Here is a 24,025-nt window from a genome sequence, read left to right as displayed (position 1 = left end):
ATGAGGATGAGCCGATGGCGAGCGACACTGCGGTCACGCCGACGGGAAGTCCTAACTCTCCGGTGGTGTCCAGCTCTGTGGAGAGCGGCAGTGAGGACGACATTGACGAGTTCGACGGTAAGACTGTCGTGCCTGCCAACAGCGTCAAGGTCACAGCCGCCGCTGAGGAATTGGAAGAAAAGGCGAAAGCCTTCGAAGATACGGTAAGCCGACTGTATCCCTTTTTTATTAGTGCCTATCACTGAGCTAACGGGCAACTCATGGGTTTTGGATACAGGATGCGGATATGGATTGACTGCAAGCGAGTCGGTCTTCGTGACCAAGCAGCCCAACTCAGACTACGTTTTTACATTTGGCCAGGGCTCTAAACTGAGAAATACATTTGTTGGTACTGTTAAGTTGTCTTTGATGAGTCCAACAGGAGTTAAGTCAGTACAGTTTAGTGATATAGCACTAGTACCACATGCTAAGTCAAATATCTTAAGTGAGTTTTGGCTAAAAAGGGCAGGTTATCAGATTGTGGCAAGTAACAGCGGACTGTACAAGTTCATACTTTGGAAGCACAAGTTAATATTTGTAGCAAAGTCTTTCAATGGGGCATACTATGTGCAAGCCTGTACTACAGAAGAAAGACAGAGAATGTGCAATGTTGTTAAGGCTACGCCAATTAAGCCATTGACTATGCCAATTCTAACCAAAATTGAGAGCCTAATGAGAGCATGGCATGTGCGTCTAGGACACGTAAATAAGGATAAACTGATTGAGGTAATGAGTAACCAGCTTGTAAAAGGAATACCGTATATTGAGGGCTCTAAGCTAAGACGAATAAACTTCTTCTGCTCCACTTGTGCAGAAATGAAGATGAGAAGAATGTCCTACCGAAATCTGAAAGGTTCCAGAGATGATCAACCTATTAGTACCATCCACATGGATACAAACGGACCCATGAAAACAATGGGAATCTATGGAACTGTGGGAACCATTAGATACTTCTTGAGCATCATTGACGACCAAACATCCTGGCGCTGGACCTATGTGTTGCGCAACAAAGGGGAAGTCAATGACAAAGTTAAGACGTTGCTTCTCGAGTTAGAGAGAGAAGGCAAGTTTAAAATCCGACGCATAAGGTCAGACGGAGGAACCGAGTTTGTGAACCAAGCTTTTAAAAGCTTTTGCAAGAGCAAGGGGATCAAATTTCAAAAGTCAAACGCATACTGCCCAGAGGAAAATGGAGCGGCAGAACGCGATCACCAAACTAAGATGAGCAAAGTGCGCTGTGCACTAAAGGATGCTGAGATGGCTGATCGTTGGTGGCCAGAAGCACTGATGTGCATGACCTATGTGCAAAACAGAACGCCTATGAGTCGTCTGGGTAATAAGACCCCATACGAAATGATGCACGGTAAACCACCAGACATAAGTGACCTTCACATTTAGGGAAGTATATGCTTTGCGCATGTACCTAAAGAGCGAAGAAAAGAAAAGAAATTATCTGCACGAAGGTAAAGTGCAGATTCTTGGGAATATCGGACGAGTACAAGAGTTACCGGCTTTTGGATGTGTACAACAACCGGTTCATATACTCAAGACACGTAATGTTCGACACACAACACGGGGCTGATATAGTGTTGCGTGCATTTGGAAAGGAACAAAATGCGGAGAATACAGACTCTACCCCACCAGTTGGAGAGACTACATCCGGCTCAGGGCCAACCCGAGCAGTGGGAGAACCAGATACAGAACAAGTGTCTGACCAAACAGTGGGAGCACCTAAGCAAAAGCGAGGGTTAGTAGAGGCAGTGGGAGCCAAGCCGGCTAAAAGACCACGACGTGAAACACGAAAACCAGCTAAATTTGGGGATTATGTGTGCTACCAAACCCACATGGACAAAGTTAATGGCCTGGAAACTCTCCAGAATAAGATACCAATACCCCGCAACCTTAAGGAAGCATTGCGAGGACCACATAGGAAAGAGTAGAGACGTGCACTTGATCTTGAGTACGATTCCCTAATAGATAACGGCACTTGGAAGCTAGTAAAGCTGCCACCTGGGAGAAAGGCACTACCGTGTCATTGGGTACTTGTGGTAAAATACCATGCTAATGGAGTAATAGAACGCTTTAAAGCGCGACTTGTTGCTCAAGGAAATCATCAAGAGTTTGGAGTTGATGTAGACGAGGTATACGCCCCAGTGACGAGGTTTGAGTCCTTACGCCTTGTCTTAGCAATTGGCACCATTCTCGATTGTCATATCCACCAGATGGATGTTCACACAGCATTCTTGAATGGAACCATGGATGGAGACCAGCGCATATACATGAGACAACCTCCGGGCTATCATGCACCAGGGAAGGAGGGCTATGTGTGTGAGCTGCGGAAAAGCATCTATGGGTTGAAGCAGGCTCCTAGAATTTGGTATCAGGTGCAGCATAACTTTCTCACATCAATGGGTTTTGTACGTTGCAATAAGGAGTTTGCATCTACGTACAAAAAGTGGGAGATGATTGGGTCATCATCGTGGTATATGTCGATGACCTGACGATCATGTCGAAAAGTATGAGACTGATCAATAAAGTCAAAGCGGAACTATCTATGAGATTTAAGATGAAAGACTTGGGGGATGTCCACTAAATCCTCAAAATGGAAGTCCGCAGAAACACAGAAGAACGGACAATGTCCATCTCTCAACATCAGTATATATTGGAACTACTGAAGAAGTATAACATTGAGAACAGCTCAGCTGTAGCGACACCTCAGATTACAGGTCTTGAGTTAGAACCCGAAACTAAGATGACTGCGGATGAGATAGCAGCTCAGAAATTTGATTACAGAGGTTTGGTTGGGTCGCTGCAATACCTAGTGAGAGGTACTAGACCAGATATTGCTAATGCAGTGAGGGAATTGAGCAAGTATTTGTCCTGCTACAATAAAACCCATTGGGATGCAGCTAGGAGAGTACTGAAATACTTGAAAGGGACGGCGACGTACGGTCTATTACTTGACGGAAAGTCAAAGGACGTAACGTATGAGGTGTACACAGACGCAAGCTTCGCGTGTCAATCAAAAGAACGTAAATCAATCACGGGATATGTGATTAAGATGGCTGGCTGCAGTATATCTTGGTGCAGTAGTAAGCAAGGATGTGTTTCCCTATCAACTGCAGAAGCAGAGCTTATCGCATTGAGCGAAGGTGCAAAGGAAAGCGAATGGTTGTGGCACTTGCTATCGGAAATGGGGTTTCCTCAAGCGAAACCTGTGCAAGTCTGGTGTGATAGCAGGTCTGCTATCAGTATCACAAAGAACCCAGGCAACCACAAGGCTAGTAAGCACATTGAGATAAAGTATTTGTTCACACGAGACTTAGTAGACGAAGGCCGTCTGATAATTGAGTACTGCTCAACAGCTAGCATGGCAGCAGACATTTTGACTAAGGCCCTTCCTACTAAACAATTTACATTTTCGAGAGATAAGATAGGTGTGCAAAGCGTACTACCAGCGGTGAACACTTAGTGGGAGTGTTAGAATGAGGTTCCCGAGAGACCGTAAAGGCTCTGTAAAGGCTTGAGGGTAAAGTGTACCCGCTGGTATTAAGGCGCTCTCCCATTGGTTAAGGGAGAGCCAATCATAGGACTACATAACTAGCCAATCAGGGGGCGCCCTGTTGGCGACCGCTCGTGCGATGATGTTTGACGGTGTTGTGAATTACTGATCCTCACCAGTTGCTAGTGTTGCAGTGTAGCTTTTGCTCCACAGTAAGTTGAAGTGCAGATACACAAAAGGCTCAGGAGCTGGGAAAGGAGAGAGAAAAGTAAAGAGGGGGAAACCACAGAACACAAAAATACAACGGGAGCAGCAAGTCGCTTTACTCCCCCGCAGCGCGTTCACCTTCTCTTCCTCCTTCGTTGTGCGGTGTGAGTTACAGACGCACGCAAAAGCAGCCAAGTTACAAGTGGTTATGAGCCCAACGGTGCGTTGGTAACTCCCCGACAATGAAGACTATGAGTACAAGTGCAGACACGAAGAAGAAGGACACGAAGGACGAGAAGAAGGCCGCTCACCCACCGTTCGATGGCAAGGACTTCGAGGTGTGGTTCGAGCGCATGAAGTTGAAGCTGGAACGTATTGGCGTGTGGAAGTACTGTGAGAAGGACATCGAGGAGCTGGAGGAGTCGAAGCAGGACGAGCACGACAAGTGGAAGAAGGACTCTGCACGCGTTAAGGAGCTACTCTACGACGGAATGACGGACAAGATAATGAAAACTGTGAAGTTTGAGCCGACTGCGTTCCGGGTAGTGGAGAGATTGAAGCCGAGATTCGTCGGAAAAACGTATTTAAAGTATGCAGCTGAAATGACACAGCTGAGGAAGCTCCGACTCCCGGAGAACGGCAACATGTCTGATCATTTGGGTGAAGTGCGAAGATTAATTGATCGAATTGCTCTATTGGGTAAACCTCTCGATGAGTATGAGAAGCCTGTGATTTTGATCGGCACACTGCCTGACGCCTATGATAACGTGGTGGAAACGTTTCTGGCAAGTCACGTGCCTCGAGATGTAAATGACCCTCCCAACTATGATCAATTGGAGCATGCGTTGGAGCTCGCGTATGATCGGCGCCAAGGACGAAAGCTGGACGAAGGTAGTGAAGACCAAGCATTGTTTGAAGGATTTGGTAGAGGTCGGGGCCGAGGCCGAGGTCGTGGTCGTGGTTCTGATCGTGGCCGTGGTGGTCGCAGTGGAGGACGTGGCCGAGGGCATAGTTTTGGTCGTGGTGGTGGCCGAGGAAGCAGCCAAGGAGCTGGACGTGGTCACGGAGGACAAGGTACCAGTAGAGGAAGGTGCTTTCATTGTGGAGAGCAATCGCACCAAGTGCTGGACTGCCCGCACTTAGGCAGACATCCGCCAAGTGGTGCTCGTGGATCCGAGCCTCCTCATAAGCAAGCCAAGGTAGAAGGAGCGCAAGGAAAACGAGCTGCTAAGGACCAGTATACTGGGGATGAGAGTGATGAATCGGCATACGTGGTTACTGCTCTCATCAAGAAGCCTCCCAACGTGCAGAAGTTTGCGAGCAAGCGCTGATACTTGGACTCGGGAGCCACAAGTCATTTGACTAACCCGAAAATTGATTTTATTTCGTTCACAGCCATGAGTGCATTGGTGAGAGTTGGTGGTGAGAACTGGTTGACTGTAGCTGAAATTGGTACTGTGAAAAAGGAGATCCAGACTACAAGTGGGCGGCAGACGTTAGTACTGCGTGGAGTACGTTATGTTCCAGAGCTGCAATGCAGTTTATTCTCAGTGTGTCGACAAACCGCACGAACCCTGCCTGATGATGAGAAGGTTCGAGTTCACTTTGACGACGATGAATTCGCAAAGGTGAAGTTTGAACAAGGAAGTGCGAAGGCACATGTTGACAGAACCAATCTTTATTGCTTGGAGCTGGAGAGTCCTGTGGATTCCGCATTGGTTGTCGCCACTGATGGAGACCACAAGGTGCAGCTGTGGCACACGCGCCTTGGTCACCCAGGACGGACAGTATTCAACGCAGTATTTCGTCATGCAGACTGGCCGCTGTTAGCTGTGGATTTGAGAGTCGGGCGAGGCTTCAACTGTGAAGCATGTGTAAGAGGCAAGATGACGAGAAAGAGTTTTCACTCGGTGCCGAGTTCGACTCGTGACTGGTTAGTTGGAGAACGAGCCCACGTGGATGTTTGGGGACCGTATCCAGTGGCTTCGTACTCGGGCATGCGCTACTTTGCTCTCTTCGTCGATGAGGCTTCTCGCTTCTCGACACTGTTCCTGATGAAAGAGCGCACCGACGTCTACGCAAAGTTCCAGTTCTACTATGAGCGACTAAAAACACAATTGAAAATTCGAATGAAGGAGCTTCGTTGTGATAATGCTCGCGAACTACTGGCGCTCGGTGAGAAGTGCAAACGCAACTACGGAATGGAGTGCTCACTGACTGTGAAGCATACCCCAGAGCAAAACGGGGTTGCTGAACGAATGATTCGCACGGTGACTGAGAGGATGAGGTGCTTGCTGGAGCATTTCGGGCTGCCCAAGTAGATGTGGGCGGAGGCCGCTGTCACTGCAGCATACTGTGTGAACATCGTGCCGAACAAGAGAAAAGGAATGCAAGTCCCGTATGCAGTGTGGTTCAGAGAGACACCTGCGTACTCGAGACTTCGGACGTTCGGTTGTGCTGTGTTAGCGTATGTTGACAAAGTTGAGCGTAAGAAAATGGATTCACGAGCGAAAGAAGCTGTATTCGTTGGCTATTCTCGTGAGAGAAGAGGCTACCGGTTGCTGGACAGCAAGACGAACACGACGTTCTACAGCCACACAGCCGTCTTCTACGAAGATAAACCTGGACGAATTCTGTTGAAGGATGGTACAGAGGCGCCATCAGTCCCCACATCCGAGTACTTGGACATTGATGCTACGACGATGCACAATATTCCGTCTCTGTTGGAGGAAGCGCAAGCTGACGAGAGGCATGCATCAGAGTGCGGAACTGGTGGGGCTGATGAAGGAGCAGTGCGAGCAGAGACTACTGGTGAAGATCATGCACAGCAGGTTGGTGTGAGACCGTGCCGTCGCGAAGAAGAGCGCGCGCGAGTGGAAACTCGGTTTCGCGCAAAAGAACTCGCACTGTTGGAAAAGTGAAACCAAGTGCAGAAGCAGCACGGGTGAGTGAGGAGAGTGCGCCTCGTCGGAAGAAGAGAAAAATAGGGAAAAGAAAGAAACGAAGGTGTGAACGGTGTGAGACACCAAACGAGGAGTCTGATGGTCCGGGCAGTGGGCGGTGTGTGACACCGGCTGTGAAGCAAGATGATAAGGAGGCAGAAGTGCAGCAGTCTTCGACTCGTTCGCCTGGTGGGATGACGACCGCTAGCAACGAGAAGCTGGATGCTGATGGTGACTCGCCGATGGGGGACCTAACCGTCTCTGAGCAGCGAGATGCACCTCGCAGTAAGGCGCCGAAGCCTGGCTGCAGAGAATACCGGACGAAGAGTGGCAGAGTGTCGAAGCCACCGCGGTGGCTTGGCGACACCATTCATCTTGCGTACAGAGACTCAATTGAGAAGAAGCGGTCAGCTGGTTCATCAAGCTGGGAGGTGAAACGTGATGAAATGCAGTTTGAAATTGCAAAAGAGAAAGCAATGGATTGGTGGCAGGACTTCTGTTGTCTTTCGGATAGTGTGATTGATGAGCCAGATACCCTGGATGATGCAATGAATAGCGACTACGCAGAGGAGTGGCGTTCAGCAGCGGATACCGAGTACCATGCCTTAATGAAAAATGGCACATGGAAGCTGGCCCCTCGCCAGAAAGGTATGAAGGTGCTCGGAAACCGTTGGATATTCCGTGTGAAGTATCTTCCCACCGGAGAAATCGAGCGGTTCAAAGCCAGATTGGTGGTCAAGGGCTTTATGCAGGTCTATGGCGTTGACTATCTTGAAGTGTACTCACCTGTGGTCCGCTTGGAGACTCCGCGGATGCTGCTGACACTAGCTTCAATCTGGGACTACGAAGTCGACCAGATGGACGTGACGACCGCATTCTTGAATGGCGCTATCGATGGAGAAGTGTACATGGAGCAACCCAAGGGGTACGAAGAAGCAGGAAAAGAGGACTGGGCTTGCAAGCTGGATAAAAGCCTGTATGGCTTAAAGCAAGCCCCCCGTGTTTGGTTCCGCCTGCTGAAAGACCACCTAGAGAAACAAGGCTTTACGATAATGAATTGTGAGGCTTGTGTTGCTGTGAAATGGTCGATGGTGAGTTGGTGTTTATCTCCATCTACGTGGATGATTGATTCTCTTCGCCCCCAACACGAAGTTGATGAAGGAGCTGAAGCAGATGTTTCACATGCGTTTTGAGATGAAGGACTTGGGGCCGATTCACTACATCCTGGGCTGGGAGATAACACGAAACAGAAAGGAGAGGACAATTTTCATCAACCCGCGCAAGTATGCAGACAAAGTATTGCAACGATTTGGCATGGAAAGATGCAATGGCTGCAAAGTGCCAAGCACTCCTGCCTTGAAGCTGTCGAAGGTCATGTGTCCGACCACGAGAGAGGAGAAGGAGCTGATGAATGGAAAGCCGTACCGGGCTGTAATTGGCAGCTTAATGTACTTGATGTTGGTCACGCGCCCTGATTTGGCTTACCTGGTCCGTGAGTGCAGTCAATTTCTCGAAAACCCTGGGGTTTTGCACTGGCGCGCAGCAAAGCGTGGGTTGCGTTAGTTAAGGGAGACGCAGGACTGGGGGGTACAATTACGAGGAGTGCAATGGAAGGAGCAGGAATTGGATGACCATCTAAAAGCTTTTGCAGATGCAGACTTTGCGAACCGAGTGGACGATCGGAAGTCTATTGCTGGGTATCTCACCCAGTTCGGTGGCAGCACAATTTCATGGGCAAGTCAGACAGAACGGACGGTCGCATTGCACACGACAGAAGCTGAGTACATGGCGCTCAATCTTCTTGTCCAAGAAGTCATCCACCTGCGGCAGATGTTGAAAGAGCTGATGATGAAGCAGAACAACCCCTCTGATGTATTTGTGGATAACGAAAGTGCTTGACAGCTCGCAAACAACCCTGAATTTTACAGCCGGACAAAACCCATTGATGCGCGGCATCATTTTGTCCGCGAACGTGTTGAGCTGAACGAGATAACTGCGAAACGAGTGGCTGGGGCTGACAATGTGGCCGATGCATTCACGAAGCCACTGCCTTGAGTGAAGTTTGAGCAGCATCGAGCAAGCATGGGATTGATTTCCCAAGGGCAATACGAGACTACCACGAACTCGTGCAACGTTGACAACCAGTAGGTGGGGCTATTGTGAATTACTGATCCTCACCAGTTGCTAGTGTTGCAGTGTAGCTTTTGCTCCACAGTAAGTTGAAGTGCAGATACACAAAAGGCTCAGGAGCTGGGAAAGGAGAGAGAAAAGTAAAGAGGGGGAAACCACAGAACACAAAAATACAACGGGAGCAGCAAGTCGCTTTACTCCCCCGCAGCGCGTTCACCTTCTCTTCCTCCTTCGTTGTGCGGTGTGAGTTACAGACGCACGCAAAAGCAGCCAAGTTACAAGTGACGGCATTCGGAGAGAGCTCACTTCTCCTTTTGCCAACGACTGAGCGCTAGTCTATTAGAGGGCATTAAGAGATATTGTGCCTTGCAGTTATTTTGCCCTTCAGTTTTACCTCGGATATCGTAGTGGTCGGAAATGATATATCCGACGTTGATAGGGTTAAGTTTAAATATATCGGACGCCATCCCACCCCCGAGTTTTTTAAATCGGATCTCTGAGTCCCTCATCACGACCCCCCCGTACCAGCCGGTCGGCTGCGACTGCGCCAGCTCCCAGCACAAGTCGTGCGCCCGCAGCAGGGCCGATCCCCAGCCACCCTGCTTAGGTAAGGTATAATCTGCTTCTTACGTAAACTACGTAGGTGCTGACTTGCGCTACAAGCATGCTGCGATGCAACGCTACTGTGCCGCCAGGAGCTTCTCTCCGACCCGCGCTGGTGGTGTTCAAGGACCTGCAGTCCGAGAACGTGCACGTGATGCCCGACAGCGCTGCCTGCGCCCGAGCTTCTTCCCGGTGACATGGAGGAGGTCCGCATGGAGGACAAGGTCTGTGGAGACCTGCGCCTGCTGTCCGTGAAGACGACGGCCACCCACTGCAGGTGAAGGGCGAGTCCACGTGGGTCAACAAGGACGTCAACGTGCTGCTGCAAGGCACGGAGAACTTCATTTAGGGCTAGACCAACATGAGGTTCGCTGCCACGGTCGTGGTCAACGGCCTGGGCCACGGCGTGGTCACGGAGATCAGCAAGATTCAGCAGTCGGTGCAGGACGCGTCCAAGACGTGAACTTGCCACGGTTTGTGCCGTTTAGCTGCTTTGGCATCCTGATCAGATCTTGATGTCTTGGACTTTTTGGGGTATCGCGCAACATGATCGGCCAGCTTGTTTCGACCGATAAAACGGGTGAGCCATGATTTTTGAGCGCTACCCGACTTATTGCTCATACCAGGGATGACACGAGCACACTCTATGATAATCTCGCTCGAGACATCAGATTACCGTCGACAGCTCCTTGCCTCACTAAAGCAACCACGGGAGCTTCAGATCCTTCCGTCGGCGGGGGCAATCCAGGGCGCGTTACCCGTCTTGTCCATGGATCAGCCTCGGTAGAAAACAGATCATCTTTGGCATCTACGTAGCCCAACAGCGTAGTTCGGGGAATGCCGAATACTTTTGCAGCATCTTCGGGTCTCCAATTATGCTTCTCCACCGCCACAACGAACTCAATCCTCTCTGCTATCGTGTGCTGCTGTGTGCCCGTGTCGTCCATTGGGCCCTGGAGCTTGGTTTTGAATAGTGGGTGGCTCCATTTTTCTGCCATTCTCGACGAGGTTATTTTGGTCTTGAATCAAGGGTTTTCGCCTATCCTCGTCGAGGTTTTTCTGGTAAACTCGACTTTTGACCAACACGTTTAAGGTTTTTCGGGTTTACTCGACGATCATAGACACGCCACGTAACCCATTCAGTCTGGATTTTGCTGGGTGGCGCACAGAGCTCGGTACGTCGCTCAGAGTGCATCTCTCTGGTTTACTGTCTAACTACCTCTAGCACGTCTTGCGAGTATCCGGGGGCAGGGTCACGGATTGCTGCTGTCTGGAGGAGACGTTGGTGGTGCTCGATCTTCGCGTTGACGTCGCCCGAGCAATGGAGGACACGCATATGCTTGAGGACGGCGCTTGAGCCACGCGGCGTGATGTTGCGCTCGGCGAGGAATGCGTAGATGGCCTCCTCCGCGCGCTGCCCTAGCTCGAGAACACGATCGCGGTAGTCGGCAGAAGTGGTATCCAGCGTGAAGCCCTCCGCCTAAAACAGCTTCATGAAGGCTACGAGCAGCTTGGCATCGGACTTCTGATGCTTCGAGATCGACGCCTCCCACATCCGCGGCTCCTGGCCGTACCACGCAAACCACGTAGCATGAGGGTGCGATGCAGACCCGCGTCTGCGCTTGGGCTTCTCTAGATCTTCGCTGGACTCTTGCTGACGTTACATGCTCTTGTCTAGCGCTTTGTTCCCATCTACCTTTGCTTCTAGGTTATCCATGCGCTCATCCTGGCGTTTTATATGCTGGATTAACTGGTCAATGACACGGCGCTGATGGTCGATGATCTTGCTTGAGTAGCTTGGTTCTTGGGGCGATGGCTCTGTTTGTCCTGTCTTGGCTTAGGTTCTCTGCTCCCAGAAGGCGCAAGATGCGATGCCCACGCTAATAGCTCAGCAATCAAATCCCCCGCGTTAACAACAGCAACCTCGATGCGCTGGACAGTAATGCCTCCAGCTTGAAGCTCCTTCATTTGGGGGTAGTACAAGACAAGGTACGCTGTGAGAACGTCAGCCACTTGCTGAATGATGTTGTACTTTGAGGTTTCCATCTTGTAGCAGGTCGCGAACAACAGCTTCTGGACTGCGAAAATCTTCTGCTGCGTCTCTGCATCAAACGACTTCAAGTTCAGCGCTTTTACATCTGCCTTCGTGCTGTATCTGCTGAGAGCCTTGCTAACCTTGTGGTCTTCCCTGCTCGTGTTGAAGATGTAATTGAAGCCCTTGTTCGTCGTGCTCATGTTCCAAGCGCCTCGGTCGAAGATCCAGCGATGAGTCAGATCGTGACAGCCGTTCACATGCTGCGCGCCACCCCGCCGAAACGAGTGCGACGTGAGCGCATCGACTACCCCAGCTCTGTGTGCAATGCGGTCCAGGATGCGGTTGACGTGCGTGAAGATCGTCGGTGTGGTGTCCTTGCGTGCAGGTGTAGCGGGGGCAGGCGCAAGGTCGGCAGGTGCGGGGGCGCTCCCAAGAGCGGCGAACTCATCTAGATGGTCTAGGACATCCACCAGTGGTGTTGCTGGGGAGAGATCGACCGCGGCTTCAACTTGGACGTCAGGTAAGTTGTCAATCAAGCTGACGGACGGCCCCGTCTGGGTGATGATCGCCACGGCCATCGCGTGAAGCGGGCAAGTGACGAAGTCGGTCCCTGGAAACAGCGAGAGTCCCTGTTCTTCGGACGTCTTCATGCGTATGAAGCGTACGAAGAAAACCTCTGCTGCGTCGATCGAGAGGTTCTGCTTGTGGACAAGCGACAAATCGGAGGCGCGACCAAACAGGTACCACAGCAGACACAGCAAAGCGGCGTCTTGGTAGTCACTAGAGGAGTGTGCGTGCTGATACAAATACAACATCATCTTTTTTAGGTCACTCTTTGAGCACGGTGGTGCTTTGTTGACTACTTTTCCGTCTCGCTTCATGCAGTAGCTGTCGAGAGTCTTCCCCATGCCAAGCAACTTTGCGTCGGTAATATGTCGTTGCACAGGAAATAGCTCGAACAGCCACATTTTGCTCTGTCTGAAGTACTGCATGGCAGTGTTCCGAGCAAGCGCTTTGCCCTTCTTACCCTCGTTGAATGCAATGCACATACCAAACATATCCAATACAGACACAAAACACTTACCCGTGCCATCTTGTTCAATGCATTGTCTAACATAGTCAAACTCTACATGCTCACTTTTCACAAATGCCATAAATGCACTGATGGCAGTGTCTTTCGCGCGCTTAGTGTTGCCCGGCTTGAGCTCATCCAAGCCCATCCTCGGCGATGTGGTCGGATAGGGAGCAAATATGTAAGTGATATGCTCTACACCAGTAGTTTGAATAGAGATACACATATTTTTTGAGGCCCTCCGACCCGATATGTCGGAACGGCTGGTGTAGAGGACTTACCTAACCCTATATCTTGTGATTGGTTAACATTGTTTTTCTTCGGTGTTGTGATTCGTTGATTATAAATAAAAACAGGTGATTGGTCGATCGCGAGAGACTGCACCACATACAAATTCTAAGTATGGTCGGATAAGTCGTCATATTCATCCATACCCCCTCATTTCACGCGTTGTATCGATACAGTAATTTGCCTCAAAAGCGCAGTCGCGGCATCGAATAACCTGCTGAAACGATTATCTGTACACTTTCCAAATCCAGCCAATGAGAGTTGAGCTAGCCTCTCCTATGCAATTGTCTCAGAGAATGTATAAATGTAGCCATTGCGCTATTGAGACAAATTACTGTATACGATATTCGAAACAAGACTCAATTTACAGAAAAGCTTCCCGAATGGGCCCAAAACCACCAGCAGACGCAATTGCCGAGAAACTCGTCTTAGGACTCTAAGCGACGAGACAGTTCGTCCTGGAGCATCTAAGCAGGTATGCACGCTAGGCGCAGCCGAAATATACTCCGTGTCATTCATCATTGTAATCAGGTTACTTGGTAGACATTTCAGCGGAAAACAGCGATGACAGATTCCTTTATTCGGAGACGAATCCACCGATGCTCACCTCTATCACCTTGGCAGCGTCTCAGCCAGTCTTTCAGAGCGCTACCCTCATACGACAGGAACTCGGGTAGCAGCGGGTCCAGGATACGGATGTTGAAGGGGGGGTCGAAGTCGCCCTGCTGGAGCGTGCACAGCGTGTCGAGCACCTCCCCAGCTGCGCCTACGAGTCCAGCTACCCAGTGGCGATACGCTGCGCAGAGCTGAAGACCATGTGCTCCTCGCGCGCGAGGCCGATAACCTGAGTCTCGCGGTTGTCTTGGGGCATGTCTTCGTGAACAGCTTCATGCGGTCGTGTGTGTCCATCCACTTTATGAGCTGTGCCAACTCACCGCTCACTGGCAGCCTTCTGCAGCTACTGCTCGCCTTTGATCACCCGCCATTCACGCTGATATAGTCGCCCTCGTGTAGCACCCCCACAGCGGCGCTCGACGTGTGTGCATGGCGTGGAGTGGATCCGCTGGAAATAGCAGGGATCCCACACTCACACACTGCGCCCAGACACCGACTAACGGAGGGGGTACTCCGATAACCATAGGTTGCTGAGTAGCTCACCTTGTATAACCGTCGGCGGACTGGATCTGCTCTCTCGTCGACACGAGATACGCAGAGAGGGAGCTTGGATGTCCTTGACGGGGACTTGGGGAGATGTTGGGGTAGATCCGCAGTGGGGGTTCCTTCACGCGGGACTGGGTAGGTTGATCCTTGGTCTTGGCCGTAGATCTTGTGGATCAGATAAGTAACATACCATATCCGGGGTTGTTGCCTTGTTGGGGTGTTGTATTCTTTTCCTTTACGTTGCTTACCGCCTCCTATTAGCGGGGGAGTGAGAGGCGAGGGCCGAAGGGCGCGAGCTGCTGGCCAAGCTATCCAGCAGTCTGCCACGTGGGCGGGGGGCAAATGACTTGATTAAAGTATGGGTCAATACTAATCCCAATACTAAGGGCCAAGTGTGTGGTTCCCAAGCAAATTCGACTCTGATTTATGTTAGCCTATGCCCTGCCTTCTCATCCCGTTTGAATCCCACCCTCTACTGACTCTCTACTCTGTTCCATATCAACCGGTACCCAGATTTAGAATCTGTAACAAAATCTGGGTACCCATCTCTACCAGATTTATCCATACAGATATAGGATCCGATGGTACACATTACCTGACTGCCGCTGGCGATGTCTCTGAAAATCTTCGATCCACTTCACCACATGCACGCGCATTATCTTGCTGTAGGCGTCGATGGACAGAGCGCTGCAGCCGCATATGCACGGCTTGCCCTAGCTGTGTGGGACGTCATACCACCGTGAAACATGAGGATGCCCTCGGCCACGTGCATGTTACCCACACCCTCTGGCGACATCTCCTCGCGCACCAGTACGACGTTTGCCACGCGCGAACCACGCCTCCGCGTCGGTCGCCGTGAACATGATCTTGCCCAGTGGGCAATGCCCATGGCCGAGCCCGGAGACGCCAGCAAGTCTCCCCACATCACGTCCTTCTGTACCCTTCTCGTTGACACAGCTCGGGTGCAGCAGCTGATCCAGGTGGCGCGGCCTCACCTGCACCACAGCATCTTCCTCCGCGATCAGCTTCTCGCGCCACACATCCAGGGCGATCTTCAGAGCAACTGCCGCGTTTGTCGTTGTGCGTCTGCAGCATGAACAGCACGCTGTACCGTACCTCCCAGATACCTTGAAGGATCTTGCGCACGTGTAGGACACGCACACACCGTACGTGGCGAGATGGCGTGGACACTACCAGCTTCATCATGAAGTTCAAGTCCCCTAGTCTTTACACGCCTGCGTGACGCTGGAAGTGCAAGTTCGCAGTGACTGAGGCCAACTACGTGGACTATAAGATCACAACGGAGGGTATCAGAGAAGATGCGGCGATTCAGCGCATTCGAGCCCCGAGCAGAAAGCGCGAACTACGCCAATTCATCGGCCTTCTCAATTATTACCGAGACGTCTGGTCGCAACGCACACACTTGCTGGCTCTGATGACGCAGCTGACGTCTCGTGCTGCGCCCTGGTTCTGGGAAAAGAGGCACCGAGACGCCTTTGACAAGCTCAAGGTCCCTTGTAAGCCAATACTCACTGAGAATGTTGGACTTTACATGTGGTACAAATGCTACGTTCTCAAAAAGACACGGTCGGATCCCTGGCGGGTCATGCAAATAAAGTTTAATGGATTCAACGTGTGCATTTGTATGTTTAGATTGCTTTGCAAAAATGGACATGTATCCAGAGTCGGGCTGTTTCTCTTCGAACTTGGACTCATCACTGGTCAGGACAAACCCGCATCCTGAGTCCAGTACGAATATTTTGTCAGCAACTTATCTCAGCCAAGCAAAGAAGGATACTCAGACTGTACCTTATCCCCGAAGTTCATCTGCAGCTGATGAGATGTACTGAGCCACTTTATTGGAGCGAATAAAGTGGCTCAGTACATCCAATGTCGAACACGCTCATGAGCTCGTCTGTACCCATAGGTTCGACCTCTAGCATGTCGCTAGAGCCAGGCGTCATCGGCGTCCACAACGAGCTTGGAGGGCTCAGAGAGACAGCCAGTGTGTTTGGGTGCACAGCATCAGCCGGTACATTCAGCTGAGCAACCGCCGACGGTCTTTATTTGTTCTTCTTTGCCTTGGGCTTCGCCTTTTCCTACACCTTGACCTTGACTTGCCCCTTCTATGTGGGACCGTTCATGTCACGCTCGATTTTGAAGCCCTTGGCTAGGATGTTCCTGCGGAACACAGACACCTTGCCACACTGGTCGAGCTTCCGCTTGGGGCAATCCACCTTCTTGTGTGGCCCAATGTTGTTGATGTGATTGAAGCGATAACGGAAGTATGCTCGTTCTCGGCCTTTGCCCTCGGGCAGCTCCTATTCCATTTGCTCCATACTCTCATCGCACTAACAATAGGCGGGCAAGCCCTCTCTGCGATATGTTCATAGATAAGAGTTCAGCTCTGAACTCATCTGGAACTTGCTAACCGATTAGTGTTCAGACTTTTGCCTTGCAATTGCCAATTCTTCTCTGAAACCGGCAAGCCGCCTCTTCTACCGGCCGCCCTGCCGCGACGAGCGACTGCGCCACTTAACACCCGGCCCGTAAGTTTGAGCGTGGTGCACAGACTTGTGCTTGTGCTCGACAATTTGGGTTGTTGCACGAGTCGGCTTTGCAGTACTGCGCACTTGATTCTTTTGAGGTTGGTCGGATAGCGAAGTTTAGATGCATTGGATGTAGGCGACCGTCACTGTCTACCATACCAAATTACCTATGTTATGCCAGACACTTCATCGAACACTATAGAGTCGACATTTAAGATAGCACGTTCTAACACCAGAACGTACGAGTCCGTACTCCTTACGGACCCCAAGAGTCAACCTTTAACTCTTAAGTGTGTAAATCTCAAACTGAATGTATTTTCCTTTATTGCGGCAAAGCCGCCTACGGTGTAAATGTATCCGGTTCACTCTAGCATAGTGATCCCTAGTCATATACATAATCGTACATGATAGGGACGTTATTGTGTATGTTGGTGATATAGACTGCACAATGACGTACCAAAGACGAAGCAATCGCCGAGTATTAAACTGAAACGCTTGTTGAACTAAAAGAAGATGACGATCTGCAAGCACGCCTTGCAAATGAGGTATATTCAAATCAAGTCAATTACAGTCTGCTTAGTTCGTGTCCCCCTCGCTCTCCGGGTCATCAATGGCTCGTGTACGCTGGCGCCGCAGCGGCGGGACGACGGTTGCCGAATCGTCACCAGACCGATCACTCGCGTCGCCTCCAGCACTCTCGTCGTCACCACGAACACGCGCAGGCTTCCGAGCACGCAGTTTGCGCTTGCGTCGCACCTGTGGAATCAGCGCGCCGTTTTTCCAGTGCTTGTGTCAAATCTCAAAGGACGATGTAGCCACCCCATTGCTTGTATGCTAGACCTTGTTACCCAGGAACACGCGCGAGGGCAGCGCGTGCTTGGACGCAGTTTTCGGTTTGCATGCCGCGCAGTAAAACGTCGTTTCACCCCCACGTGCTTGATCCGCGCGCTTCAACACCGAGCAAATTTTGCAGGCTCGCTGGCGACGTTTCCGAGTCTCCTGTCCACTGCCCTTCCTCCACTCGTCAGCATGGACGGGGACATGGGTGGATGCGGCCCTACTCGTCTTCGTCGGTGTTGGCTGGACCCGACATGATAGGATAGACAGGAGAGTCCTAGGGATAGGGAGCCGTCCCGACTTTGAAAAAGACACGTTACTAAAACTACTGAGTTCATTATACATGCCCATCAGAGAGATAAAAATTATCGTGTCTAGGGTTTCGGTAAATGGGGTACAACCAAAAGGCCTGGTTGATATGTAAGTTGGTGTGGGGTGTGGAAATGAGGTGTGTGTAGCATGTTACATGTGTTTGGTTGGTGGGTGTGAGGCGGGAAGTGGGCGTTAAGGTTGGGGGGGGTATTGATGTAGACGGTGGTAGTGGTGTGTGGTGTGGTAATACCACTAAAATTCTCTTGTACCAAAATGTATTAGAGACACCAACAACACGCTAACCGGCAAAGGTAAGCGCTTATTGGATCAAAACCGGAAGGCCAGGAACGATCCCTTACACCGGGTCGGTTGCAAGCGCATCTGTGCACCTTAGGTTATCTTCGGTCAACCCAAAAACCTGTACCACTAGCCACGAGCTAAGGCTAGGGTACTCTGTAGCGCTTTCGCGCAACCCCACTGCAGTCCCCCAGAAAGGAAGGGTACCGGTGTGTTAGGCCTTATACAGGGGGACCAAGGTAAAACCTCGGTAGGTAGATTAATACACTCAGGGACACTCTAATCTCACAAATATATACCGAACGATACTCTAATACCGTTCCTGCCTCTCCGGCCACGCCAACTCTTGGCGCTGCCAAGGAAACTCTCGGTCAATGCACGATCAGCTCCCCGACAGGCATCCACACGCAGCCGAGCATGTCCATGCACTACAATATGCTAGCCACACTTACCGAAGTCGGACTTGACCCTTGTTGGCTTTGGGGGAAGACTGTCTTTTTATTATTGAGTTTTCTGAGGCCCTGGGGCCTCGTTCTGATCATGATGAGTCCCATGTACCCATACAAATATCTAGTGTGAACGACCGCAATAAGGCGATTCCGGACACATCAACTGACGACCGCGGTCACACTAATAAGTGCGGTCGAAGTACGCAACTAAATGCACCTGTACCCTAAAGTTGGTACCGTGGAGCCTCGTTCGGGGTTCTATTACAGAATTCTGCCCGAATAAGGAACGGGTGTACAACTAATAGCCTCACATATTTAATATTATTTTCCAGTCGATGTGGCGATAGGGGGATGTGCATGGTACTGAGCTACTAAGGTGAAAACTCCAGTGCCAATCATCAGCTCTCCACCCTCGTTTGAAAAATGGCGCGCATTTAGCGATCTTACTAGACTTCAAACTACATGTACCGTAGTGGTAGACTCGCACTTTTGCTTTTGCACCTCGCCCCACAAGCCCACCTCCTCCCCCACTCCACCCATGAAGTCCACACCGTCCAAGCGTCTCCGCCTCACTTGGTCTGAGAAAGTGGGCATCCTCGACAAGGCAGCCCGCACACCTGCTCTCTTCTACAGGGCCTGGCTGAGTGGGCAATGACGGAGTTCAGCCTCCCGGCCGCCCCAGGCAAGACAACGATATGCCGCATAATCAAGTCAAGTGCAGTCCTGCTGGGGTGGCCGCTGGAGAAGGACCAAGGAATCATTCATTGTATTAAGCGACACATTCTATCCCGCAAGATGATGCAGGCTCTAGACCGGCTTGGTGAAGGGCTAGATAATCCCTACGAGGTCGACCAGTTGACAGCGCTGTTGTGGTGCGAGGATGCCTGGTCAAAGGTTAGTGCTTCGACTATACGCCACTGTTGGAATCATTCTGGACTCGTAGGTAAAGCTGCTCTTCAGTTCATTTTGAAATAACTAAATCAGTACATTGGAAAAGTATACTCAACTTAACATCAATTTATATATTCTGCGTCTTTATATATATCAGGCGTTCCTTATTCGGGCAGATTACTGTAGGACCCGACGAGCCTTCGGTCACTGACTGTCACTCTACCGAGGATAATGTCATAGTCCAATCAGAAGTCATCTCTGTCTCTCGCTTGACCTCGCCTTGATTGAACTTGATTGTCAGGCTGGCGGGTCAACAGCGTTGGAAACTGCCACTTTCCAATACCACAACTGCCCCCGCCTTGACGCGAGCCTCCCACGCTGGTGAGCGTCTAGGCGTCCTCGGTTCTTCGAGTCCATGGATCCTCCGTCGCGTGCGTTCGCCGACGCGGCTGCCGCTGCTCTTCGGGCTCTCCAGTGCTCCGAACCGGTACGTTCATCGCTCCTGCTGCTCCTCACTGTCATTCAGATCCTCGGTGTTGACTCCATCTCTGTTTTTTGATCATCTCAGGAAGCTGTTGATGTCACCACCGACCACTTCGGGTCGTCGTCCGGCGCGCCAGGCTCGTTCGGCGGGTGCCCCCGCCCCTATCGCCGCTGGTGCTGTGTCTCAAGCCCCGGCCGTGCCTGCAGGTGACCCTACGCTCCTTCCGGCCGCCTCCGGGACCTCGGTCGACCCTCCACCGGCTCCTCCAAGTAGTCCTGAGTCTGCTGCTGAGGCGACCGAGACTCCCTCGCCGGCAGTTCCCATTGAAGAGGCCCCTGACTCGCCGCCGACACCGCCGCCAAGCGCCAGCGCTCCACCGCCGCCAAGTCCCGCGCCTTCGGTCACGTTGGCAACTCGCGGGGTGTCGGTGGGAAGCGAGGCAGCTGTAGGAGGTCGCGCCGGAGCTGGTCCGAGGTTCCTCCGACAGCGGCTGTCTTGGGCGAGCAGCAGATGCAGGAAGTCGCTCTTCTCGTCGTGGGTGTTGCCCGTTTGCCTCCAGCTCGAGTCAACGCTGCTCTCGACCGCAGCCTGCAAGCTGCCACTAACGTCGGTGAGGTGCTGGCCGCGGCTGTGGCCCCTGTACGTCTCCATCTCGCGGAGTCGGATGAGCTGGTGAATCTCCGTCGCGACAATGATCGCCTGCGTGAGGAGCTCGCCGACACCCAAAACAAGCTCGACGAGGAGATGCATCTCCGCCAACGGGCAGACTATCTCCTCGTGACGGCCAACTCAGACTGCAACCAGGCGCTCGAGAACCTCCAGGACATGCGCACCGAGCTCGCACACGCCAACCAGCAATTGTTGGGGATGAACGCGGCTATCTCCCAGCACGGCAACATTACTCGGTCGTTGGAGGGTCGGACGCAGACCGCGGAAGCAGACGCAGCAGCTGCTGTTCGTCTGAACACGCAGATCCACGAACATATTAAAGCAAGCCTCGTTGTCTACAACACCCAGTTGGAAAAGCTTCGGAAGCAGTTGGCCAACCGTGACCGAGACAACGTTATCCCTGCCCGTATCAGGGCATTGACGGACGAGAACAACAGCTTGCGACGGGCAAACTCTATCCTCCGACGACACTCGGCAGCCCATGGGATCGACGTGGATACCTTGGTTTTGGCCTCGGCTGGCATCTCTGCCGCCGAGATCGATCGGAACCTCCTCGGACTGTCCCCACCGACGGTCACTGTCGAGAGTCCGCGCCGTGACGAATCCTCGTCCGAGGAAGAGGAAGAACCCAAGACGGCTGACGTGTCGATGGCTGAGCGCACCGAGGGTTCATCCGCTCCCGCGGCTTCGGAGGTGGCGTCTGCTGGTTCGTCTGAGTCCACCGGGACTTCCAACCGCAAGCGCGATTCGCAAGCCGAGTCGGCCTCTGCTGAGGGCACGGCATCTCAGCCTTCTCCGCCCAAGCGTTTCGGTAGAATGTCGGCCGACCTGAGAGCCAGAGCTGCAGCGGCCGCTGCGTCATCTAGCCCTCGGTCAGCATCGGGTAAGGTCCCTGCACCGACTCCGTCGATGCCACGACCCTCAACAACGTGCCGGACTAGCCGGCTGGATGCTCAGCCTCTTCCGTACGAGCACTCGAACGTGCCGCTATACCCTAGGTTGGCGGGCGCTGCTCCAGTTCCTCAGCCAGCTCGGTCTCAGCCTCCGCGGGACGAGGGCCCCCCCGACTTCGTGTTCGGCGGTGCTGGAAGTCCAGACGACGTCACGCAAGACGAACTTAAGCCCGGCGAGATTCCGGACGCGCCGGTCGGTACAGAGGAGGCTGAAGGCTCCGCTTCCGCGGCTCCTGCTACCACCACCGAGTCTCCGCCTGCCGTCCCGGTTCCCGAAGCTGCGTCGATCGTGTCCCAAGCCTCGGTCAGCGTTGGTCCGATGGGCAACGCACCTGGCGAGTCTCCTGCTGGTGACAACGAGGGTCCGTCTGCCTCGAGAAGCTCGCCGTCGGCTCCTCCAATGAGGACTGCCGCTGTCCCCGGTGACTCATCGCCTCCCGGGGGCTCGCCAGAAGGAGGGTCGTCAGATGGCTCGGAGACCTCGGAGGATTGTGCAGCACTCATGCGAGAGATGTTTGGCTCCGACGACGAAGAAGAAGAAGCCTCGGCTGCCCAACGGACAGGTCCTGCAGCACCTCCGGCGCCTCAGCCTATGGCGACCGAGGTTCCTGTGGCTGCTCAAGCCGCTCCAGCTGCGCTGTCCCAACCTTACACTCGGTCGACTTTGGTTCATGCTCACGCGTTGGTGACAGCTACAGTGACTGCCACACCGAGGGCTGGTCCTGCTTCTATCGCCCCTGCGGTGGTCGACGCTTCGGACGCGGCGGCAGGGTCGCGCAAGCTCAACAACCTGGCGTCACGGTTTCTTGAACCGGGATTCGTGTCACCCGGTGGTCAAGAGTGTATGAGTTTGATCCAGAACGCTAGCGTGCCTCTGATTTTGGACGATGACTGAGTTGCTCCGTGTTCGGCAGACGGGATCGAGGCCTTCGGCAAGTGGGAGAACCTCGCTCACCCTTTCCAAGTTCTGCGCCAGCTCTTCCCGGATCCATACCTGATCGACGTGACTGGCTACCCGCCAAATCGAGCAATTTCTTGACGGGCTACCGGGCATCAACTCCTCGTTCGCCTGAGCAGGCAGTTCCAGGGCAATTCCTTTCACCCTAACGAGAAGGGCGACCTCGGGCTGGCCCTGTGGGAGCGTCGTCATTTGATTCGGGCGAAGGCCGTCAAAGCATTCATCGACAACCTCGCTGCAACACTGGGTCACCGCAACCCGGTGGTTATGAAGCTTCGCAAGGAGTGGGCCAAGTACTACAAGAAGCGCAGCTACCGTGCTGACCGGTTGCGAGATCGGATGGTCAACAAGCTGTGGGTAGGATGCATCGAGTACGACGGGCAGCCCTACCAGCACCCGACCGAGGTTCTTTTGGAGCCCTCTTACATGCAATACTCGTTCGAGGTGATGGAGTGGATCCCTACGACCGACGGCTGGATCTCTGAGATTGCCGAGCTTGACGCCCGCGAGCCGTGGCGTAACCGCTGGTTTCAAGATCCGGCAAGCCACCCATACAACACTGCGTTCGCTCCGTGCAACGATGTTCCCTTGTTTGTTCCTCGAGGCATGACTAGGGAGGCTGTGGCTACGTCGGTCATGATAGAGCCGTCGTTGCGGACGTCGATGGTGGGTCGCCGAGTTTGCTGCTGCTCATGAAGCTCGCTCTCCTGAGGAAACCAAGGAGTCGGACGAAGGGGAATCCACTACGCAGTCGAACCTTGGCATGCTGACTCAAGCTGCGTCGGAGATCTAACGTCGTTGGGCACCGTGTCAGCTCCGCTCCGTCCTGCTTGTTCTTTGACACGAGGCGGTCCCCAGAAAATTGCCGACGATGTGCCGCCACCTGATGATTTGGAGTTTGTATTGGATGCTGATTGGTGGATGACTTGAATACGACGCGGCTGTACCCGTGTGACATGGATGGCGACTGTGGGAGAGAAGTGATTTCTCGGGATGAATCCAGCGCCTGACCGCAGATGGGCCCAGCTGGCTGGAAGTGTGAATCCTGGGAGTGCACGCCCAGGATTTCAGAGAACACTCAGTCCAGCCGCGGACTTTCCCTTAGGATGAGTGCCTAAAGTCTGGTGGAAAGTGTCTCTGGAGAATGTATCCCAGAGTACACCTCGTCTTGCTGTGGCTCAGAGTGCCCCAGAGGATCAAATTACCCTGAGAATCAACCCGCTACCACCATGATCATGCGCAGGAGGCCGCTAAACCCGCTAAAAGTGTGGCTTTGTGGAGATACACGCGAGCCTGCAATGCCGCAGACTTGTTACCCAGAGTGCCGCACGGAAACCCAGAGTGCCACACGATGACCCAGAGTTCACCTCCCTGAGTGCAGGTGACCCAGAGTTCCAAAGATGATTCTCTGGGTTTGGACCATAAATCCAGACTCTCTATACTGAACTCAAGTGTTTCCCAAGCCAACATCCAAGAATCTCTACAGTTCCCCAAGATTCCTAAGAATTCCTAGGATTTCAGAAGATGACCCTGAGTGTCACCTGATTCTCAGGGATTCGAGTCAGTTCGAAGTCAGTCTGCAATCAAAGTAATGCGTGACCTTGAAGAACCGTTGTGGATGCGCAGACTGGATACTTTCGAGGAGTC

The 24,025-nt window shown here is 52.5% G+C and overlaps 8 protein-coding genes across 8 annotated transcripts; 5 read left to right on the top strand and 3 right to left on the bottom strand.

Moving 5' to 3' along the window:
- Positions 1 to 216: 216 nt before the first annotated feature.
- On the top strand, positions 217 to 687 carry PHYSODRAFT_413552 (hypothetical protein; the record flags this gene model as incomplete). The annotated part of the gene is made up of 1 exon (XM_009541014.1): positions 217 to 687. A coding segment is annotated over one exon (471 nt), but the record flags the coding sequence as incomplete, so codon positions are not given.
- A 3,303-nt stretch (positions 688 to 3,990) lies between these two features.
- On the top strand, positions 3,991 to 4,891 carry PHYSODRAFT_247224 (hypothetical protein; the record flags this gene model as incomplete). Its single annotated transcript, XM_009541013.1, has 2 exons — positions 3,991 to 4,290; positions 4,697 to 4,891. 2 exons carry the CDS (start codon positions 3,991 to 3,993, stop codon positions 4,889 to 4,891), a joined length of 495 nt encoding a protein of 164 aa, XP_009539308.1.
- A 4,961-nt stretch (positions 4,892 to 9,852) lies between these two features.
- On the bottom strand, positions 9,853 to 10,421 carry PHYSODRAFT_307911 (hypothetical protein; the record flags this gene model as incomplete). Its single annotated transcript, XM_009541012.1, has 2 exons — positions 9,853 to 10,067; positions 10,100 to 10,421. The coding sequence occupies 2 exons, from the start codon at positions 10,419 to 10,421 to the stop codon at positions 9,853 to 9,855; spliced, it is 537 nt and encodes a 178-aa protein (XP_009539307.1).
- A 1,283-nt stretch (positions 10,422 to 11,704) lies between these two features.
- PHYSODRAFT_534650 (hypothetical protein) lies at positions 11,705 to 12,235 on the top strand (the record flags this gene model as incomplete). The annotated part of the gene is made up of 3 exons (XM_009541011.1): positions 11,705 to 11,829; positions 11,911 to 11,985; positions 12,046 to 12,235. Coding segments are annotated over 3 exons (390 nt in total), but the record flags the coding sequence as incomplete, so codon positions are not given.
- A 107-nt stretch (positions 12,236 to 12,342) lies between these two features.
- PHYSODRAFT_426370 (hypothetical protein) lies at positions 12,343 to 12,678 on the bottom strand (the record flags this gene model as incomplete). The annotated part of the gene is made up of 1 exon (XM_009541010.1): positions 12,343 to 12,678. A coding segment is annotated over one exon (336 nt), but the record flags the coding sequence as incomplete, so codon positions are not given.
- Positions 12,679 to 17,104: 4,426 nt separating this feature from the next.
- Positions 17,105 to 17,621, bottom strand: PHYSODRAFT_342524 (hypothetical protein; the record flags this gene model as incomplete). The annotated part of the gene is made up of 3 exons (XM_009541009.1): positions 17,105 to 17,284; positions 17,369 to 17,543; positions 17,590 to 17,621. The coding sequence occupies 3 exons, from the start codon at positions 17,619 to 17,621 to the stop codon at positions 17,105 to 17,107; spliced, it is 387 nt and encodes a 128-aa protein (XP_009539304.1).
- A 1,549-nt stretch (positions 17,622 to 19,170) lies between these two features.
- On the top strand, positions 19,171 to 19,392 carry PHYSODRAFT_459984 (hypothetical protein; the record flags this gene model as incomplete). The annotated part of the gene is made up of 1 exon (XM_009541008.1): positions 19,171 to 19,392. A coding segment is annotated over one exon (222 nt), but the record flags the coding sequence as incomplete, so codon positions are not given.
- A 337-nt stretch (positions 19,393 to 19,729) lies between these two features.
- On the top strand, positions 19,730 to 23,171 carry PHYSODRAFT_342523 (hypothetical protein; the record flags this gene model as incomplete). The annotated part of the gene is made up of 6 exons (XM_009541007.1): positions 19,730 to 19,801; positions 19,887 to 20,250; positions 20,286 to 22,262; positions 22,335 to 22,423; positions 22,502 to 23,048; positions 23,077 to 23,171. 6 exons carry the CDS (start codon positions 19,730 to 19,732, stop codon positions 23,169 to 23,171), a joined length of 3,144 nt encoding a protein of 1,047 aa, XP_009539302.1.
- Between the last annotated feature and the right edge of the window lie 854 nt (positions 23,172 to 24,025).

This window comes from Phytophthora sojae, assembly GCF_000149755.1.
Source record: "Phytophthora sojae unplaced genomic scaffold PHYSOscaffold_18, whole genome shotgun sequence".
Classification (NCBI taxonomy): Eukaryota; Oomycota; class Peronosporomycetes; order Peronosporales; family Peronosporaceae; genus Phytophthora; species Phytophthora sojae.
Note: the sequence above shows the minus strand (reverse complement) of the source record. Positions and strands in the feature narration are given on the sequence as shown.